Source organism: Natator depressus, chromosome 14, assembly GCF_965152275.1.
Source record: "Natator depressus isolate rNatDep1 chromosome 14, rNatDep2.hap1, whole genome shotgun sequence".
Lineage (NCBI taxonomy): Eukaryota > Metazoa > Chordata > Testudines > Cheloniidae > Natator > Natator depressus.
The window spans coordinates 17,891,803-17,913,910 of record NC_134247.1 but is presented as its reverse complement, the minus strand read 5'-3'; the positions used below and the strand labels follow the sequence as shown (position 1 = coordinate 17,913,910).

The 22,108-nt window shown below is 43.2% G+C and overlaps 1 protein-coding gene across 15 annotated transcripts in view; it reads left to right on the top strand.

The window, feature by feature from the left end:
• Nucleotides 1-22,108, top strand: part of TNRC6C (trinucleotide repeat containing adaptor 6C) — a 584,197-nt gene that overhangs the window by 270,471 nt on the left and 291,618 nt on the right. For 10 of the 15 annotated variants that reach the window (XM_074970980.1, XM_074970983.1, XM_074970981.1 and 7 more), the window contains one exon: nt 4,961-5,056. The exons of 4 other annotated variants lie outside the window; for them this stretch is intronic. In XM_074970980.1, coding sequence (XP_074827081.1) covers nt 4,961-5,056 — 96 coding nt within the window. Of the gene's footprint in view, nt 1-4,625; nt 4,646-4,960; nt 5,057-22,108 lie in introns of those variants that run through there. One more of the 15 variants, XM_074970985.1, reaches the window with a different exon arrangement.

The window sequence follows — 22,108 nt, the reverse complement described above, 5'->3', positions numbered from 1 at the left end:
TGTTGATCCCAGGATATTAGAGAGACCAGGTGGGTGACATAATTCCTTTTATTGGACCAGCTTTATTGGTCCAATAAAAGATATTACTTCACCCACCTTTTCTCTTACTTCAGTCATGGTCTATGTACCTAATTACTTATTCAGCTGCCTACCTTCCCGTATCAGAGTAACAGCCTTGTTAGTCTGTATTTGCAAAAAGAAAAGGAGTACTTGTGGCACCTTAGAGACTAACCAATTTATTTGAGCATAAGCTTTCGTGAGCTACAGCTCACTTCATCGGATGCATACTAGAGTCTTGGTCTTCTAGCCAGCCACGGCACTTCTCCAAACTCTCCTCTGCTCCGACTGCAAATATGGATTCAATATGGTGCCGTGGCTGGCTAGAAGACCAAGACTCTAGTATGCATCCGATGAAGTGAGCTGTAGCTCACGAAAGCTTATGCTCAAATAAATTGGTTAGTCTCTAAGGTGCCACAAGTACTCCTTTTCTTTTTACCTTCCCGTAAATACCCCTTTGAAAAACAAATAAGCAGTTGAAAACAAACACATTTATCTAGTAATTTACGGGGTGCTTTACAAACATAGATTAAGGCACATTCTTCCCCCGCCCCCCAGACTTTACAGGCTAGGTGAGACAAACACAAGACCACAGATCCTGGAGAGAAGGGTTGAAGGGAGTTGATGATGATGATGTCAAGGAAGGAGGGATTGCTTGAAGGAGAGAGGATGAAAACTGGAAGTCTCTTCCAGGCATTTGAGAGGGGGCAGGAAAGAGATTGTATATAGATATCTGGGCCAGATCCTTGGCTAGTGTTAATTGGCACAGTGCCATCAGCAACTTCAATTGAACTACACCTGTTTACACTAGCTGAGGATTTGGCCCATACTTCTGCAGCATCCTAAATAACATTAACGCAGTTTGTGGGTTTGCTTGCTTGCTTGCTTTTTTTAAATGGCAAAAAACATTTCTGTTTTCAGCTGTCCTAATTTTGGCTTCATTGATGCTTTCCAAAGTGCGAAGCTTTTCCTCTGCTAACTTCCCATTAATATCTCTCTTCTAATTCTCACATTCAAAGATGAGGCAAAGGTAATAACAGTAATAATAATCTGACACTTTCTGAGAGAGTGAGACGTGTCAAGGAGGAGCAACAAAGACAAGAGGTTGGAAATAGTAACCTGTCGGCACTTGGCATACAATGGAGATGAGAGGTAGTTTCCAAGTATGGTATTTGCCACTGAAAGGGAATCCGATAAATCCAAGATATGTTTTCTTTTTAATAATGCCAATAATACACTGGTAACGAGGAGGGAGGAGAACAGATAGAGCATTTTGGCATTAATGTTGCTTTCTGTCGTTTATAATAATGGGCTAGTACTTTTAGGAGTATCTCAGAGCTTAAGAGGTGAAAGGTGAAGTAATCTTTCAAGAACAGTGTTAACTCTACAGAGCTATTTAATGCAAGCTAGAAATAATGCAAGACCATCAATTTAACCGGACAATGTATGCATGGGATTGTAGTGTTTTCCCATTGATGCGGGGGCTTCATCTTTTATTTATTTCTTTCTTTTTCTCCTTCCACCTTCTTAGCTCAGCCGACCCAATTATAGTATTGGGTGGCTTGCTGACAACGGTGGCTTATGTTGTACTTCTCCCCTTTAAGCCTCTGGAGTGCCAATGTGAATTCATGAAGCGCAGTGCATGTGTGTGTATGTGTGTGGACAGCAGAGGTGATTGCTTCTGGAAGGGCTTTTGTACATGAAAAGAGAAGCTCTACAAATCTTTTTGCACTTACCATTTTTTCCCATTTAAAATATCACAATACAAAAAATCTTTTTTAACTGTTGGGCTGTGTGTGTCTCTTCTCTCCTTCCTCCCCCTCCCCCCCCCCCCCCCGCCGGTATAGTCTTGGTGTCTTGGAATAGACTTCAGGCCCCACTCTGTTGAAAATAGCAGCATTTGTCTGGGAGTGCAGTTCTGTGCATTGAGACTTACATTGTGCTCTCCCCCTAAGTTTTGGGGGGTCCATAGGAAAGCTGCCAGGCATACTGCCTGTGTTGTATTGTGTCAGACCAAATTCTCATCCCTCAAATTTGGTGTCATGCTGTCTGGAGTGGCTCACAACTGTGAGTAGTGCCTATCTTGGGGCAGACTGTCAGAAAACAAGGGCAGATACCCCAAACTGGTGGTATGTTCTGTATTTAGATTTCACCAAACCAGTAACTAATGTAAACTCCAGGATCACTGTGCCAGTCTTACCATGGAGTCACAGACAGTCCCCTTAGACTGTCCATTTTATCTTGCCACCTAGACAAACTGAACTTTGTGATAAAAGGTTATTTAAACCAAAAATCACACTACAGCAGATTGCTTCTAGTGCCAAGAGACCAGTCACTTACTCCAGTTGGTACTCGAGATCTTACACCAAAGACAACGCTGGTAGCCTGTTCTGTAGTAAACTAAGTAAAGATTTATTAGCTAAGAAAAAAGAATGAGAGGTATTGAGAAATTAAAGCAGGTAAAATATATGTACAAGTGAATCACAGTTTATAATTCCAAAGGATGGCAGTGATGTAATAAACTGCCAGTTTCCCTTTTCAAATTACTTAGATATCTGGGTATGGCTGCTTTGCATCTGGTACACTTCCCTGTAAGAGTCCAAAGAGTTCAAAGATGCAAGATCTTTCTTTGAATCCATATTTGTAGTCTCTTCACACAGAAAGCAAGCTGACAATGTCCCTACCCACATGGGCTTTTCCTTTGATGATGGTCAGCAAGGAATGCACTTAGCCTTTTGACCTCCGAACACCATACATAATGGCCACTTGCTTTGAAGTTAGCATTTTCTGTTAAAGTCCTTTATGTCCTTCATTAGCATTTCACAAGATTTCTTTGAAGGGTTATTTAGTTATAGGGATATACACAGTGTAAATGTCTGCTATTACATTATAACAGGGACAGATAAGTGAAAACAGTACAAGTAACATTCCACTAGTTTTCATGAAGTTTAAACACCTGAATACAGTCTTACATTTACACTCATTTTGATCTATACTAATACACAAGTGAATTGGCCTGAATATGCTCTAGTATGACCTGGTCAGCCAGTGTCACATTTGGAATGAATGAATGACCTGGAAATAGCTCCTCCCCACATACACCTCATCATGTCTCTGAATCAACTGAAGTAGAAACCCTGCCATGACTTCCCTCCAAAGAGTCCGTTTCAGGTTTTATACAGGACCCTGGATGTGCTGGGACAAGGGTTAGGGAGGGTTTTTTTGTGCTGTGTAGAAGTCCAGGCAGAGTGGAAATGTTCAATGGAACTGAAAGTTCTTTCTGTTAGTACTCAGGGCCCAGCCTTAAAACTTAGGCGTCTAAGTTTAGGTCTCTGCATTCTGCATTTGGATGCTCAGATGGGCACTTAGATGCTCAGATACCTGTTAAATATGCCTCAGTTCTGTTATCTGATGGCCTAGATGCAGCTCTTAGTTGCACAATGTAGGGCCCCAAGTTTGACAGCTGGTCTCTTCAACCTAGAGCCAGAGCCAGCAGCCATTATTCACCATGGGACAAAATTCACCCCTGGGCAAGGAGCCCGCACAAAGTCTATTCACCACTTACATCTCATATAAACCCAGCAGTTGCAATGAGCATGTAAAAACTGTAGGATTGGGCCTCATGAGTAATAATTCCAGACTTCCAGCCATGTGGGACACAACTAGGGTAGCCAACATTGTATTTCAAAAATAAGGGACTGTTTTCTTAGCAGCCCTCCTCCTGATATTATTATTATTATTTATTATTTATTAAAGAAGAAGAAAACAACAACTCACCTACATTCACTAGGGATATTTCATGCTGCTTTTTGCAGCACTCAGCATCTCCTGATCTTGTTGTACATATATTTTTTTAAAAAGGGGGACATTCTGTGTAATAAGGAACTAGGTGTAGGGACTGGGTTTAATAATTAATAGACCCCAGATTCAGTTGCCCCATCTGTGGGAAAGTGTGGGTGAGGATTCACATCTGAATTTTGCACTTCACCCCTATGCTCTGTTTCCAAGGCCATTTTTTCTGGGGAGGCAGTAGCCGTTCAAAAGCTAGAGAGGTACTCGGACTAGGCCCTTGTGAATGTTGTGTGCCACCCCACTTCACTCTCATCATATGGAACCCAAACCTACTGTATGTCAATGAAATAGAAACTTCTAGATCCTCAATTTATATTCAGGGAGGGTGAAAGTATCTCAATTCCTGTACACCCAAAATAAAGCCCAGGGGGGAGCTGGGAGAAACCCTTTAAGCAAAGCCTGGTGGTTGATAGCTCATGATGGATGCTGGCAGCTCGGGCTGCTTATGGACATTATCTCTGCGTAGAGTGAAATAATGTCCCTAGTTGGGGGGAGGCCTGTTCCATGGACTTTGAATCATCAGACAGCCAGGAAAATGCAATGATGATGGACATATGAATTCAGCAAGTTAGTATCATTATCCTGTTTCCCATCTCTTGCAATCTTCTTCAATTGCAGCGCTCTGACCTTTGATCCAAATACAGCATGACACAATGCAGCACAGCTACACAAGCCCTGGTACCACTTGTGGTATTGCAAAGTCAACTGTGCTAATAACAAAAGAAACTGGAATAACGTAAGTGTAGCAGAGCAACCAGGCAAGTAACAGCTGATTTATTGCTGAGTAATTTGGCACAGATGGGCTGATTTTGATTTCTCTTATTTTTTAGACAATCCTTTTCCTCCCATTATTTCTTTCTTCAAAGTAAAATAAAATCTGCCCAAACATCAGTAAGTTTTTAAGCTGCAGGGGTTTCTGAGTAGGAGAGAGCTTCAGCAGATTGAGAGTTTTATTGGAGGTTGTTGCTTTTTCAAATTTTCTGTTCCAAAATGCGGTGTAGACAGATAAATATTTATTCAGTGTCTCTCCCTCCTCTTCCTCATTGCACAGGAGTGATCTAGCAATTCCAATCCCCGTGTATTTTGGAAGCTTGCCTTTCCCACAGGAAGCGCTGCAGCACATTTCACAGTTGAGAACTTCCAAAAGGTAAAATTGCGCGTTCTTTCTCTCTCTCTCTCTCTCTCTCACACACACACACACACAGAATCAAATACGATGTTCTGGGGACAGAATTGCAGTAGTTACTTGGAAAGGAACTTCTGGGTCACCTAGCATGCGAGTGCGGGATGTAGTCCCCGGATGGAGGAAATAACAGATGTTAGACTAACAATATTTTACACTTACAAGTGAGCCTGAAACTTGTCTGCTCTCCACAAAATCCACGCTCTGTAGTCTGTGGGTTGAAAGACACTGTGTATACAATAGAAATGACATGCAAAAATTGCAGTGAGGTGGCATGCAGTGGGGACGTCAATTTGGCTAAGGGCACTGGTACAAAACACTACTCTTATGCAAAGTGCCATCATGTGAAAGAAACAGAACCAAAAGAAAACCCACATATTTAACTGTATGTTATACATTTGATCTGCCTGGAAAAGATAAAGGGATAAGATGCTGCTGGGCTTTCAACCTGTAGCTCTACGAGAAAGGGGGGATTAAAAATTGGTGTTCATTTAGGGCAGAAAACTGATATGTCACACTTGTTGCTGAACGTAGGCGCTGACTCCATGGGTGCTCTGGACTGGAGCACCCACAAGGAAAAATTAGTGGGTGCTCTGCACCCACCGGCAGCCAATCTCCCTGCCCCACCTCACCTCCTCCTCCACCTCCTCCCGTGAGCACGCCGCGTCCCCTCTCCTCCGCCTACTTCCCAGCGCTTGCCACCACCAAACAGCTGTAGCAAGCTCCGGGAGGGACGGGGGAGGAGTGGGAACGTGGCGCACGCAGGGGAGGAGGTGGGGAAGAGGTGGGGCCAGGGTGGGGATTTGGGGAAGGAGTCGGAATAGGGTCCGGGAGGGGGCAGAGTTGGGGCAGGGACTTTGGGGAAGGGGTTGGAATGGGGGCGGGGCAGGGGTGGAGGCAGGGCAGGGCCAGGTTCAGAAGGGGGTCGAGCACCCATCAGCACCAGTAGAAGTCGGCGCCTATGTTGCTGAGCCCAGCATCAGGCTCTGGTTTAATTCTTCATTTGTCTGTATCCAAAAAGCCAAGAAAAGGAAACGAGTGACAGGTTAACGGCTTGTCTGTATGGAGAGTTAGTGCTCTTTGATCTAGATAAAGTGCACTGCGGAACTTTAAGTGCCCAGTAGCAGGATCCACGCAGCCAGTTAGTGTGCCTCATGCTAGCACGTTCTAGATCCACGCCGCAGCTTGCCGTGTACTCACTCTCCATATAGGCATGCCCTAAATCAGATTGCGGGACTACGTGTAGGGGTGGGGGAGGGGTAGTGTTAATTTCTCATAGTAATGGTAGAGTTCAAATTGAACGTTTAAGAGGTAGATTTTCCAGGTTCTCTCCATCCTCTCTTAGGAAACTGCTAACATATCCCTGCCCAGATTGTACACAATCCTTCTTGCCTAAAATTAGGAGTGGATCTCTTTGTAGAGAGCAGCTTAGCTACTAGACAGGGTAGCTGCTAGCATCCATGTAAACTCTGAATGACCAGGAAGAGAGCAGAAAGTCCATGAGTCGTCTGTGTTATTCAGTCACTCCATCTTGGACTATGGCCTTGACAGAGTCACAAGCTAAGCAGGTTCAGACATATGGTATCGGTGAGTCACCATAATGGCACCCCTTCTTTCTGGGTCAGTACAGAATTGATGCCCCAGTGGAATGTTGGGAGGGGGTCACTGTGCTGATGGAAATGTCACCTTCCAAATGAGGTGTAAAACTGACCAAAATCCATGGCATTTTCACAACAGTAGGGGAGTTAGTCCCAGGATCCTGTCCAAACTAATTTTATACTTTGCTTCCCTCATACGCTGCCCTGACATTCTTGTTTTTTCCTATCATGTGGTGGGGTTGGGACCTGTTCTACCCCAATGATAGCTGCATTTCAGTGGCAGACTGAGCAGATTCCTGCGGCCTTCCAGTCCACTTATCCTGTAGAAAGGAAGTGGTGTTTTATACAGGAACTCACAGTTATTCAATGGAATTCACCATGTAGGCCAGGATATCCATTGTATGAGAGGCCGGGTTTTAAGGCCCTTGGGTTGCTATACCTTTTAAAGTGCTTTGAGATCCTTTTGGAATGGAAAGCGCTGTTGAAATATGAGAGAGGTGTGTCTGGAAAATGGACCCACTGATCATGATCTCTGCGATGCTGCAAACCCAAAGGACTGTGTTACCTCTTTGAGACACATTGCAGTGCTGGCTGCTTGGAAATGGGAGGGAAAGGTTTTGGTTCTCAAGCCTGATGGTGCCTAGGGATATCAGGATTCGTCAAACGGCCTTTTGGTGTCTTTAATCCCTTGATGCCTTGTCCTGCTGCAGCCCTTTCACACCAGCTTCTAATGAGTGCAGAAAGCAATACACTTAAATAATGGAGAGTGAAGTCTAACTGAATCTTGATCTTCACTTTGCAAGACCCTCTTTCACGGTATTGAAACACATGTCGAGTGCTCCATGACTCTGCCTTGCTCTCCCTCATCAGCATGTCATTGACAATGGGTGCTACCTTGGAAGGGCTTGTCCTTGGTCTTAAACAATTTAAGGCAGATTAGGATTTTAGCTCTTCAGAGAATGATCTTCTTCCCTCCTTGCCAGTGAGTGGTGGCGTGTCAGCCCGGTGCCTCTCAATAAGGTAATGCTTTTGGCCCTTTAACAGAGACAACAGCAGGAGTGTGCAGGGATGGGAACTGAGGAATCCAAGTTTTGAAATAGTCGTGAGGAGAGAGAGGTCATTTTCTCAATGTGCAGGGAGCCCAAAGAACCAGGCTATGCTGTTAAACCACAACTCCGAGTAGATGGTGTCCTGCAGCAGAGTGCAACTCTGGAAGGGTGCATGCCCTCCCCAGTTCTGCACCACATGCTAAGTAATGACCACTGCTTTCCCCAGCCAGCGAACCCTGCAGGGTGAAGGGGGTGGGGCATTACCCTGCATCTGTCCTTTTTCTGAGATGGCTTACATCCCAGAAGAGTACCAGTGGGATCAAGCCCTGCAGTCAAGAAACCACAGGAGCTGCATTTGTGTGGTTAGGACCTGTGTGGGGTTGCGAGAAGTGGGAAGACTCCTTGTGACCTTCCTCTTGTGCATTTGTGCTGAAGCCCAGTCCGGTTTGGCCTTAAACCTCCAAAAGGCTCCGAAAGGCAAAATTGCTGTGGCAGAATATGAAACTAGCAGATGACGTAATCTGCCACGTAATAACTTTGTACACAGCCTGGGACATGAACATTCATTTTCCTAAGAAAAGAGAATATTCCCTAGGACAATGGGGCTATTCCCTATTCCTTATCTTTTTTTAAATGCCATGGGTCTTCTTGCTTCCATATTCATAAATCGCATGTGAGGAGTCTAAAGGACCTAGCTTTAATGTCTTGTCTCAAAGCTAGGTTGGGGAGGAGGGGAGATACAGCCACTGCCATTAATCAGATACCAAATGCATTTAAAATGTCCTTTTCACATTGAGCCAATTATTTGTAAAGGTGAGCCCAAGGTAGAACATTAGGATCCAGATTTCATTTTGCCCATCCTATCCCAAAAATATAGGAGTGCTCCATTCCAGGGATTTGGATGGAGCCCAATTGTAGTTATTTGTCCTTCTTGTTTCTCAGTGGCAGTCAAGCATGTGGTTGCTTAAAGTAATTTGGCTGGGGGCTCAGCTAGGTCTGGGATAGATTGGGACAACTTGATTAGATTTAAAGCATCTCCCAGCCCCTCTGAAACTAGGCCATCATTCTTCTGCTCTGTCAGCTGATTGCTTCTTCACAGTGAACCCCAAACAGATAATTATGCTGCCCATCTTTTCACTCCTTAGATCACAACAGCTGTAGATTTTATTATAAAGCTGTTTGATTTAATTTAGAGTATGATGATCATGATACGTATTGCAGAGGTTTCATCCAGCAGTCTCAAATTGAGGCCCACCAATCTCAATAAACAAACATTTATTCTCTCAATGCCCCTCTGGTGTACTAATTAAGTGTTATATCCAGTTTATGGATGGGAAAACTGAGGCATAGAAGTTAAGGACATAACTTTGCTCTCTCATGTTGTTTTTATACCAGTGGCACTCTCATAGCTATGGAGTTACTGCTGATTTGCACCAGTATAACTGAGAGAAGAATCATGCACTGAATGAATTTTCCAAAGTTATATAGTGAGTCACTGGCACACGCAAAAATAGAACCTAGGAGTCCTGATTTCCAATCCCCTGCTCTGACTGCCGGACATTGTCTCTTATTATTTCTTTTCTTTTCTTTGCAAAAGCTAACCTGATAGTCTATATCTCAATCTTTTAATTAGTGTCTGGTGGTGTTTTGTTTCATCACGCTGGCTTGTCTCTGTATCTCTTTGTAGTAGAACCGTTTGTACCTGGAAGAGTGATGAGGTGAAAATTAGCGCCAGAAGTTTCAAAAGAATGGCGCGCTATTAAGATTGTTTCCATTGCAATAGCTGGATTAATAGCCACTGAAAAAGAAAAGGAAAGAAAGAATTGTGTTGTGGCTCCTGGTGACTCGTGGAAATTATCATTATCATAAGAAGCTGGCATTGCCTTTAGCAGCTGCAAGACAGAAATTAATTTAGTTATTTCTTTTGTGTTTTTAGACCCTTATAAAGTCTCCTTTGCTTTGTAAACTTTCCAGCACTTTTATATATCACTGCTGTGAACTTCCCAGGGATTTTTTTGCAAGAAAAATTTATCTTGGTCAGCACATTTTTATGTATTTCTTTAATCTTCCTGTATAGCAATGAGGACCTGATGGGTGTGGCCTCAGCATGCTAGCAACCTCGCTTGTGGCACTAATACACCTCACGGGCTGTGGCTCAGTTCCCAGGGTACTGCACCAGCCTGGGATGATTCTAGAATTGCACCGCTAGTAACTGATCTTGAAAAGCATAAGCAAGAAGAGCACTGCTGCTCCCCTGGAATCAAGGAGAACAGAAAACTAAAAGGTCCATGCTGATATACACTAGCAGGGGGCATTGCTGTGAGCAGTAGAGCTAATAGACTTTGGAGGACTGCTGAGATAAAAGAATGAACAAAGAAAGAGAGATAGTGGAGGATGGGAGGAATCTTTTCTCTGCTAAATTTGTTGCTGTATTGGAGGCTGAAGGAGGATCCTGGAGACAGTATTTGTTTGTACTGCTGTATGCCGGCAGTTGAATAATAAGGGTAACCCAGGCTAGAAGTGCGATAAGACACTTAACCAAGGTGATTCTTCCTTACTTAGGGCCCAGTTCAGCACCTACTGAAGTCAGAGGAAAGATTCCTATTGACTTCAGTGGGCATTGGCTCTGATATATAAATAGATATGGTGTCTAGTTGGGGTGAACACTGGACCCAACCCAATGGGGTCTGAGGCCCTTCTTGGTGTCTGAATGCACTCAGGTTTAAGCTGTTCACCACCTCTGACTGGAAGATTGGTGACCACTCCTCATTTTCTCCCATTTCTATTTATCTAACAGCCTCTGGGCCTAACCCAAAGACCATTGAAGTTCATGGAAAGACTCTCGGTCCAGTGGACTTTGGATCAGCCCCTTTGTGAAGCAGTATCTGGGCCCTATTAAGACTTCACTAGTATTGCTTGGGGTCAGAGGGCTCTCATGTAGGGCCAAACACCCCAAGTGAAAGCTTTAGTTAATACCCCTATTGCTCCGGTGGCTGCTATACCTTGTTTTGTCTCCTATTATGGCATTCTGGGAATCCCAGGTGTATCCAATTCCATATCCTTTACTAGCAGATTCCCTTTATGAGCACCGGGCACATGCAGGGATATTGCAGAGCAGAGGAGAAGAGGCAGATGCTATCAGTGCTCTGTGACTGCCAGCTGCTGATGCACACGAAAGCCTTTCAATTCCCTGTCTAACACAGGGCAAACGGAGTGTGATGTACAATTTATCTCAGATGACCAGGCTCGTGGCTGGCATCCCAGTTCAGATGTGCACTATACCTGCCACCGTGACAACCGATGGCCATTTGGTATCATAATAGGATTTGCTCCATGTCTAAAAACTGTTATCCTAAATATCATCCCAAATCCTTTGATGCCCAGTGACAACCTGTCTCGTTAAGTCTTTTTCTGAATAAAGCTGTATGAATTCAAATCGTAGGGATTTCCATGTATACTGTATACAGTTGGGTTATATTTTATGTGTCTTTTTATAATAATGATGCAGTTAAATCTTATTCTAACAATGAAGGGGCTCAAACCAGAGAGGGGACTCACTGTAGCTGTGTTATAAATAATGCTGGCAAGCTGTTTGGGATTATCAGTAAAAGAACTTGTTAGCCTCTTGGAGAACAGATGCTTAATTAGAGTTGTGTGACACAGATGGCCGCCTATTAAAGGGAAAGCACCTGTTTTGGCCTTGGAAAAGAGCTGGCACCAGTTGGTATGGCTTTTACCACCTTACCCTTGTGACAATGTGCACAGATCCTCATCCTTGGGTGCCAGGGGCCTAATTCTACCTTCATTTGTGCCAGTGTACATCAGGAGTAATGCCGCTGAAGTTAATTATGTTACCCAGGTGTAAAACGGAGGTCAGATTCAGGCCTCACATTTTATATTTCCAAATCTCTCTTGTTGTTTTGGAAATCACCTTCACCAAACAGTGCCCTTCAGCAAGGTTTCAGTGTTCAGTGAGTCAATGGACATTCAGATGATAGCATTCTGAGCATGATGAAATCAAGGAAAAGGAGGGGAAACCTGGGATACATTTGCAGATTAAATGATAAAACCATTTTCTTCAGTCCTATTTTGACTTCTAATAAAGGGCTGTGAGAGGCAAAGCTCAACGTCCCAACTTTGCCAAAATTTTGGATGGTTTGAATTGGGGCTGGGGTTTGGTTTGACCAATGTAAGATAGGTAGGAGATATCTTCGGGGCCATTTGGATCCGGGGATTCAGCCCGGAGCTTTCATTCCAGGAGGCTGCAATTAGTGGTTTGTCACAATTGGGAGGTGGATGGTCTGACTTAGTGGTTGGAGCATGAGTTGGGAGCGAGGAGGCAGTCTGGGTCTGGATACCAAGGCACCAGAAACTGGCAGAGGGCAGAGGGCAGACTAAGAGTCTCATGTCAGGAGACAGGTTACCAGGAGATCAGAGATTGAGACAGGTCAGAGGCCCATGGTCAAAAGGTAGGCAGGGTCGGGATAGCAGAAGGTCAGAGTCAAGGAGCAGGTAGGACAAGGGAGACGGTCCTAAGCACGGACACCTTCCTGTTCCTCTGCTTGGTTTAAGTAGAAGCAGGGAACCAGTCAGGACTCTCAGAGTTTCACCAATCAGAGCCCAGAACTGAAGTCCTCTGCCAAAGTTGAGCTTCCAGTTCTGGTGACTGCTAACAGGTCAGTGGATGGTGAGTCGGAACATGCTGGCTCCTAAGAGCCCTGGGGGCTGGGGTTTGAAACCTCTGGCCCCAATGTGGTTATAACAAGGTTCTGGGAGTCAGGACTCCAGACTTCCATTTCTGGGTCTGCAACTGACCTTGGGCAAAGAACTCCCTTGCGTTGTCGAATACCACCCGGGAGGTACTGACTGCTTTCGGCTCCTATGGTTTTTTAGCTCAGACCTCTATTTTTGAGCACCCACGTTGAAGCATCTGTGGCCTGAATTCAGAGACAGTGAGCCCGTGGAGCTCCCACCAACTTCGTTCAGAGCTGTGGATATTCTGCATGGCTGAAAATCATGCCCTTGATGTCTCAGGCTGGGCACCCCAAAACTGAGACCCCCAAACATGGAGACCAGTTTTGAAAAATTTGGCCTGTGGGCACCTCCCTCTGGATGCCGAGGATCCTGAAATTTCCCCTTGAAAGAGTATCAGACCCTTGGCATCTTTAGCCATCCAGCAGTCTGTATTGGGGCTCAGTCCTGTTCCCATTGAAGTCCATGGGAGTTCTTCATTGAGAACAAGATGATGCCCATCTGGAAGTGTAGCATTGTTTTTATTTATGTGTGTATAGATATATGTGCATATTATTGTACGGTTATTTGTATAGCACTGGGGATGCCAAACAAGGGTCTGTTGTGCTAGGCAGTGTCTAAACAAGTAAAAGAAAAGACAGTTTCTGGTCCAGAGAGTTTGCAGTGTAGTTTCCTGGCAGGATGCTACAGGTGGATAAAACAGACAAATGGGGAAATGGGTAGAATCAGGAGGACAGGGTAACAACAAAATAAGTAAGTTTTGCACAATAAACAGAAGGTCACTTGCCTAGGCGTAAATGGCGAGTAATAAATATGGCTGCATCTTTGTAGCTAGACTAGATATCAGTGTGGTTTTTCGAACCTTGTTAGTCCATCCAATTTCTCTTTTATATAGCTCATTTTATTTAAAAACTGAATAAAGATAACTATTTTATTCACACACACACAAACAATAACAAAAGATCCATCCATTCAAACCATCTGGAAGAGCTGTGTTCCTAGTGTAGGGTTAACAATTACAGAAGTTCCTAAATCCCATTTTCAAAAGCGATTTAGATTATGTCTACATTGTAGTCTCAGATCTAAGCCCAAACCCCCCTACCGTCCACATACAAATCTGTCTGATTTGGGTCACCAAGCAGTCAGGACCCGGGTCCTAGGACCCTGCTGCAGGGAAGAGGGGGATCAGAGACCTAGCCCCCTGAGACTTGGGTCTGAGCCCTGTCATTTTATATTGTGGATCTATGCAGACCCGAGTCAGAAGGTCTACGTAGTGAGGTATGGACACGTTAGCATGATTCTGAGACCCAGGTCCAGCAATTGTAAACCCAGGTTTACAATGCAGTTTGAAACTTCAGGCATGAACTTGGAAACACCATGTCCACAAGCACAGGTCCCACAGACCCAGATTTACAATGCAGGGTAGACATACTCTTAGGCAGCCTCAGGAGCCTAAATACTATTGAAAATCAATGGGATTTAGGCTCCAAAGTCATTTAGGCATTTTTGAAAATCGTACTATGTGTCTTACTGCCTTTTGTGGAATAACTTGACAAACCTAATTACCCATCCTAGCTCTCAAATTTCACATAGACCTCCATTCAGAGTCAGGGAGTGGGTCTTGGATTTCTAGTGAGCAATCTGGAAATGGAAAAAATGAACAAGTCAAAGTCCTTTTGTCCACATATACTCCATAACTAGAGCTTTATGAACCACAAAAAAATAAAATCAAAACATCTTTACAGGAGTTCATAGTACAAATTACCCTATTAAAAAACCCAATATTTTCGATGTTTATAAAGTGAAAAACATGACTAGTTTATTAAGGGAAGGTGAGACAAAGTGCTCAGTAATGAGTTATCTTCAGAATACATTTTCTTTGGGCTGCTGTTGCTGCTTTAGCTTATCATAGAGATGGTTATTTTCATCATAATTGAAGTGGGTGGCATGATTTTCTGGGCATTTATTTTGTTTAAAAATGAATGAATCTCTCTCATAAAAACAAAATGAAAAAAGGTGGATAATTAGCATGCAGTAGTTAATGGGTAATTTTTAAGCAAATGAGCAGAGTTCAAACTTTCTTCTGAATTATATTTGCATTATCTGAACTTATTATTTTTTGCTGTAGTAGAAATGAGTTTTTCCCACCAATTATTCTTTTAATGGAGGAATCTTCCCACTGAAGCTAATGGACAATGATTTGCTGATAATTTTCATTTATTTTTGGGTGGTCACAGGTCAGGTTTTGTTACAGTACAAAGTTCCTGGCATTAGCCAGATTCAGGAAAAACTGAACTGATGATTATATGCTTTTATGGATTTCATAAATATTCCGTTACCTCTTTTTGACCAAGCGGCTACTCAAAGTTCACGGCCATGGGAATGTCCCAGTTGGAAGTAGATATTGATGATGGAGCCAGGTATTTTCTTTGATGCTGTCTTGCTTTTTTATAAGGAATGTACCAAGTCCTTGTGATGTGGTGTATTCAGCCTTTGTTGCTTTCTGCTTGGGGTCCCTTGGTCCTATTACACCCCACTTCAAGAAGCAGCAAGCTGAGAGGAAAAGGGGGTTCATTTGGACTTTGTGACTTGGCTGGAGGGCCAAGCCACTGAAGACCCACCAAAGTCAGATGGCAGGGGGCACTAGGGGCAGGAAAAGGAATCTGGTACCATACACAGCCACTCAGAGGTGCTCAAGAGGTGAGGGCCCCTTTACAGTCCTGCTTCTTCAAACACAGGAGGGAACAAAACCGAGAGGAGCAGTTTCTTAGCTCACACACGCAAGCTTCATTCAGCCAGCACTCCTGACCCTCTTTCTGAGCTTCTCCAGGATTGCACCATGTTTACATGCTGCTGCTTGGCTTTCTGGCTTTGGTCCTGAGTCACTCTCATTCTGTGTGTTTTGCCTCTCCCTCTGCCCTCCATAAACACTTACCTAAACAATACTCAGCAAAACCCTCTGACCACTCAGTCCACAACTCCTAAGTGGGTTCACAACCCCTTTTTTCTTAGGTGGGGGGTTCCTGACATTATATTAATTGAACAAAGGGTGTGTTCACCAAGTCTGAAAGAGGTTTGTAACTGGTGTAGTCACCCACACCTCTCAGCATAATAGCTCTAAAGCCCCATGCAGAACTCCAACCTAGCACCTCGGATATTTTTTTCAAAGATTTTAGTATAAAATGGTTGCTTGTAAAGCAGGGACTTTAACAGATGGGTTTATGAATTGGGTTTCATAGATGATTGTGAAGCTTTGAAGACTGTCATGAACTTTTTGCATCTAGATCACAACATGGAAGTGTTGCATTTTATCACCTGTGCAGACTCGGTTACCTTATAGTCTTTGGGTCCATTCAAAACCCTACTGAAGTCAGTGGAAAGAACTTCATTGACTTCAGGGTCTTTTTGCCCACTGTACCCACCATCTGTACTTCCATATTTCCTTTGCAAGCCCCAGGAAGTGGAGCTTGTATTTTCATTCAAAACGACCTTGACAAATTGGAGGATTGGCCTGAAATAAACAAGTTGAATTCAATAAAAGCCAGTGCAAAGTACTTCACTAAGGAAGGAAAAATCAAATTCACAACTATAAAATGGGGAATAACTGGCTAGGCAATAGCACTGATGAAAAGGAATTGGGGTTACAGTGGGTCACATTGTATATGAGTAAAAAGTATGATGCATTTACAAACAAAGGCTAATACCATTCTTGAGTGTAATAATAGCAGTGTCATGTGTAAGAGACACATGTAATTGTCCTGCTCTACTCAGTACTCCAGCTGAGGCCTCACCCGTGCCATGTCCAATTCTGGGTGCCACACTTAGAAAAGATGCGAACAAATTAGACAGACTCCAGAGAAGAGTAACAAAAATGATAAGAGGTTTAGAAAACCTGACCTATGAGGAAAGTCATGTTTAGTCTTAAGAAGCCTAAGCGGGGACCTGATGAGTCTTCAGATATGATAAGAACGGCCATACTGGGTCAGACCAATGGTCCTTCTAGCCTTCTGACAGTGGGCAGTGCCAGATGTTTCAGAGGGGATGAACAGAACAGGGAAATTATCGAGTGATCCATCCCGAATTGTCCAGCCCCAGCTTCTGGCAGTCAGTGGCTTAGAGACACTCAGAGCATGGGGTTTATTAAGGGCTGATATAAAGAGGACTGTGATCAATTGTCCTCCATGTCCACTGAAGGTAGGACAAAAAATAATAGGCTTACTGTGCAGTAAGGGAGACGTAGGTTAGCTATTAGGAATAACTTTCTAACTACAAGAGTATTACAAGCTGGAAAAGGCTTCTAAGGGAAATTGTGGAATCTCCATCACTGGAGGTTTTTAAGAATAGGTTGGACAAACACCTGTCAGGGATGGTCTAGGTTTACTTGGTCCTACCTCAGTGCAGGGGGCTGGACTTGATGACTTTTCCAGGCCCCTTCCAGCCCTATATTTCTATGATTCAGTGATTTTTTTTTAACTCAAGATCATTAAATTTGAGTCTATAAACTAGATTCTATTCTCAGTTATGCCACCACAGACTAAGAATAACTCTTGGGGTTACTCTGCATTGAGAACAGTGTATTTTCAAAGGCATAAATAGCAGTTCAGTGCTTAACACCCATTGACTTTTTCTACAAGCTAGACACCAGACTGACATTTGTGCCTCTGAAAAATCTCCCCCTTCATCTTTAACTCAATCTGCTTTTCTTTTAGCCCTATCTCCCCACAGGCCTCTTGTAAGTGGGTTCTAGCCCACGAAAGTTTATGCCCAAATAAATTTGTTAGTTTCTAAGGAGCCACAAGACTCCTCATTGTTTTTGCTGATACAGACTAATATGGCTACCCCTCTGAAAGCTCTCACTTTGATTCTCTCCCACATACACATAGCAAGATTAAATATGGCCAAATTATGTTGTCAGCTTTAGCACAGGTCACAGGCAGGTAACCTTTACACTGTTGACTTGAAGGTGTATAAATAGCAGAATGGTTCGGACAAAGTTATTTTTATCCATCCTCTTTAACATCAGAAGAGAGTCCAATAAAACAGTAGTAACCATCCTAAGGATTTTATCTGATCTGAGAGGTGGGAGTTTAGCTGATGTTTCCCCTGAGGTAGGGATGTATAATAAGTGTGATACACAGGAGGGCTGGTAAAAGACTGGTCTTTATTTCCTTGGTCACCAGATATGGACCAGTATTATAAAAAGTGAACACCTCTGTCCATAAAGCTGTAAATAGAACAAGGAAATTGTGGTGTTCCTTCAGATGAAGGCACAGAGTGGTGCAATCCTGGAGCCAAAAATGATGTTTGGGAGGATAGGGAGTCAGGGGAAAAAATCATTGTCAAGGTGGGTCTGGGAAAATGTTTTTCAGGCTAGCAAAAACAGAAGTGGGATCCTCTAGGCCATGGAATCCTCAAACTAACAAGCCTGCAGCTGGGGCAGTCATCACCTTTCTGCCCAGCACAGTGGGGTGGATGCCTTTCTTACTCTCCTCCCTCTGCTGTATGTTTGTGCCGTTCACCCCCCAAATCTGAGACCAACACAAAAAGGCTCTGCTATCTTCAGAGCTTGGAAAAAGTTGCAGACTGGCACCTGATCCAAAACAAGTTGAAATAATATTGCTTCAGCACTCTGTGTGTGTGGGTGTGTGTGTGTGCGTGCCTCTCTCTCACTCTCGCTCTCTGCCCCCCGTCCCCAGGGACTCTTCTAGCCTGGGAGCTAAAACGCAAGAGTAACCATCATGATTTCATATCAGGAGACTGTAAAGAACAAGCTGGGCTTTGTCATGCAGCAAAACTACCCTTTACCACAAGACCGTGCTCTTTACAATGGTTATAATTGTCTTCATGCTAAGACAGTAGCTAGTGGCTACCAGTTTTCTTAGGATCTTTTATCCTAGGCTTCTGTTCTCATTTATGCTTTCAAAGACAATTCAGTTTTCACACTGAATGAAGCAATACCTAAATACCCTTAAAAATCTAGGCCAGAGTTTGAGTTTTAATGCTGTGTCTAGAGAGGTGCTGAGCACCCACATCTGCAGGGGTTTGAGCCTATTAATGACTATATTGATCATAGCGGCCACCATAACCCCTGGTAGGACGAGCTAATCTGCACGATGATGAAACTGGGCAAATCTACTGGACTTCTGAGCCTCTGTTGGATCCGAGTGAGATTAGGATATTGTGTACCATTATGGGGCCAGTGATGGGAAAATGGGAAAGACTAGTGGCAGATATCTACCAACAAAGTGGAAGCTTTTGGCTTTCACTTTGGAGTAAAGATGCTGTTAAAGCCCATCCACTCTACAATGCACTAGCTGGCACCTCCACTTTGGTACTCAAGTCCTGGATGACTTGTTTAAACAGAGCAGTGGTAGAAGGTGCTGTGTTTCACAGCTAAAGAACATTTGAGGATGGTTCTTAGCTAAACATCTATCTAAGGCAGTGGTTCTCAACCTGTTTACCATTAAATACTACCTCTATGGCCCTGAGAATGTTACATGGGCTGCAGCTATGTGCTGATTGGGCCACAAGCGGCCCATGAGCTGCAGGTTGAGAACCACTGAACTAAGGGATATATGGCCCCTGTTAGCATAGTATTTGAGTTCCTCACAATATGTCATATATTTATTATCTTCACAGCACCCTTGTGAGGTTGGGCAATGCTACTATCCTTATTTTACAGATGGGCAACAGATTTTCAGATGCAGATAGGCACCTAGTGGGATTTTTAAAAGTGCCTAAGTAGGTTAGGTGTCTGGCTTTCAATGGGAGTTCCTCCTAGACATGTATCTGCCTTTATAAATCTGGCCCAGAGAGACTAAGTGATTTGCTCAAAATGTCTGTGGTAGAGCAGAGTATTGAAGCCAAGTCTCCTATTTCCCAGGCTAGCACCCAAAACACTAACCCACCCTTCCTACATTTTCCTTTAAATAAATCAGCAATCCAAATATATGTATTGGAACTCCTGTTGCTGTTGGTCCAGAGCTACTGAAAGAGCCCCATTCCCAGAGCACAAGAGAGGGCTTCCAAGGGGATCAGTCTTTTCCCTATTGATATGTTTTGAGGACTCCCAACTTAACAGACTTGCTCATTTGGCTACTTTATTGCAACCGCTAGAGCAGCACTTAGACCAACTCACCAGAAGTATCCTGGCAGGAAACTGGTCAGGAGCGATTAAAAGTCAACATAGAATCAAAGCAACAAGATCAAGGCAAACTGCAGTAGCATGTTTTGTTACATCTACTTGATGAGGGACTTGTGAGGTCTAATTACTGTTTGTAGAGCAGTTTGAGATTCTCAGGTAGAAGGTGCTACATATAGTACACATAAGTAGATACAGAAAAAGCCTGCAAAATGAAATGTTTTTTGTTTAATTTCTGTTTAATTTTTCTCATCTGATGCTCTCTCAGAATCTTGAAAATAACATTTTTATCATCAGTTTTGGTCCATTTCCATTTAGCATATGGATCTTTTTAGGAAAAGATTATTATGATCCAGAGGATTTTCCTCAATAATAATAATAATAATAAAAAATAACAAATTAAATGAGTCTAATTGATGCTGTCTCTAATGAGAGATGTCTTTGCTAGAGCAGGTAACACCCTAACTGACAAACTCATGAACCTATCTTAGAAGTTAGAACTTCAGATTTTGCAATAGAAAACCAAAAAACCCACCACAAAACAACAAATGCATTTTAAAACTTTACATTAATGCACCAAAGTACTAAAAGAGTTTGCCAGTAAAATGGGATAAATACTTTGCATTTGTTAATCCTGGTGACAGCAATAAAGAGAAAATAAAAACTGGCTAAGCTGTAAATTGTTGAGATGCTTCTCTTGTGCCTCACACCACCCTCTTTGGAAATTAGCCAGTTGCTTTGTGGAATCTCTAATTAGCATCATCCATTGTTGCCAATCCACCATCAAAAAAATAAGGAGGTTTATTTAATATATTTTACTGTGTTTTAAAAAAAGAGCACCCTTTCTATCTCTCTCTTTTTTAAATGATAAATTCATAAAGATTTTGGAGATATCTTAACTCCTGTCATGTCATCTTTTCAATAGCCCAAAGCCCACCTGCTGTATGAGAATGAGGTCAGTACAAATTAGGCTTCTAACAAATGACTGTGCCAATCATTGGTCAGTGAACCCCTCATCATAAGAGGAGAAGAAACTGAACTGATGCATGTGTGGAAAAGGAGCTCAATTTAGTAGACACACTTGCCATTTGGGCTTAAAATAAACAAACGTCAGCAAATAAGCCAGAAAAGGATCTAAATAGAAAACAGGAGATGCTCACCAAGCTGCTAACAGCAGCTCCGTCAGTCCCATTTGGTTGTGTGTTCTCAGGAAGTTGTTCTGGGGAGTGGGATCAGCCCCTGATCCCACTCCCCAGAACAAGTACACAATAGACAACATATATTCGTCTCATTGTGGCTACAGGATATTATAAGACTCACCAAAGCCAGACAAACCTTCCATTATGTAACCTAGAAGACACCAAACTCTCCTGGCTTGTGTGTTTCATTATAAACTTGGAATCCAGTCTATGGTCATTGAAAGTTTCACGCTAAGGTTCATAACTGGGTCCAGTATCAAGCAGAGAATTGACTGAATCAAAATCCTGCATGTAAGTACCCTTGAACTGTGGCGAGGTTCTGATCCTGGTACCATGCTTGCAGTTGTCTCTTAACTTTATAATGGGCCAACTCAAACTGTGAGGAGGTTTGGATCCAGATACGAATATGGTGGCTGTGGTCCATCTCTAAATTTGAGCATACCGGGGCCAATTGATGGGTTTGCTTCATGAAACTTGAGTCTGATTTAGATGCAGATTGTTACTGAGTTACTGCGTTTGTGCATACCTGAGAGTCAAGTCATGAGGACCCAGGGGAACTGAAGCCAGAGAAAAGGATCTCACAGCCCCCTGTGAGCTGAGTTTTACACAGTACCCCGCCCCCAAAAAATCCTTCAAGCTATGATAAGTGAAGGGCCACTTCTCACCTTTAAGTGTAATGAAATTCCTTCCAGACGCAGGCACACATGCTGCCAAAATGTGAGAAAAACAAACTGCTTGACTTGAGAAGCCAACATGTCTGCCTCCAAAGTCAGGAAAGACCTTGGATGATGACAGTAATAGCCCCTTCTCACAACAGGAAGTTTTCACATCACCTGTTGAAGTTGCCAGACTTGTAAGCCCACTTTTAAATAATGTTTAAACCCCACCTCCTTTCATACACAGTGTCCCACTCACTCATTGGTGTTCTGAGCTCTCTCCTGCTGGGATGCAAGTTCAAATCCAAGGACACTGAAAGCAAATGAAAATTACTGCTTCTATAGGTCAGCTACGAAGCAGGCAGCCTGAGATAAGTCTGTATGTGAGGATGGACTCTTTCTATAGAGGTCTCCACAAGGCAGTGTTGCTCTCCCTGAGTCACGCGAGACTCTTAAACTCATTTCTTAAACTGACAGCCCACTCAGATGGCTTTGTTGAGAAGGACATGCATGCATGCGTGTGCACACACCTTAGATTTACTCTGCTTTTGCTGTTCAAAAAGCCCATTCTTTCAGGCTATGCAATCTGAAGTTTAATGTAACAAAACAAAAATAAAACCA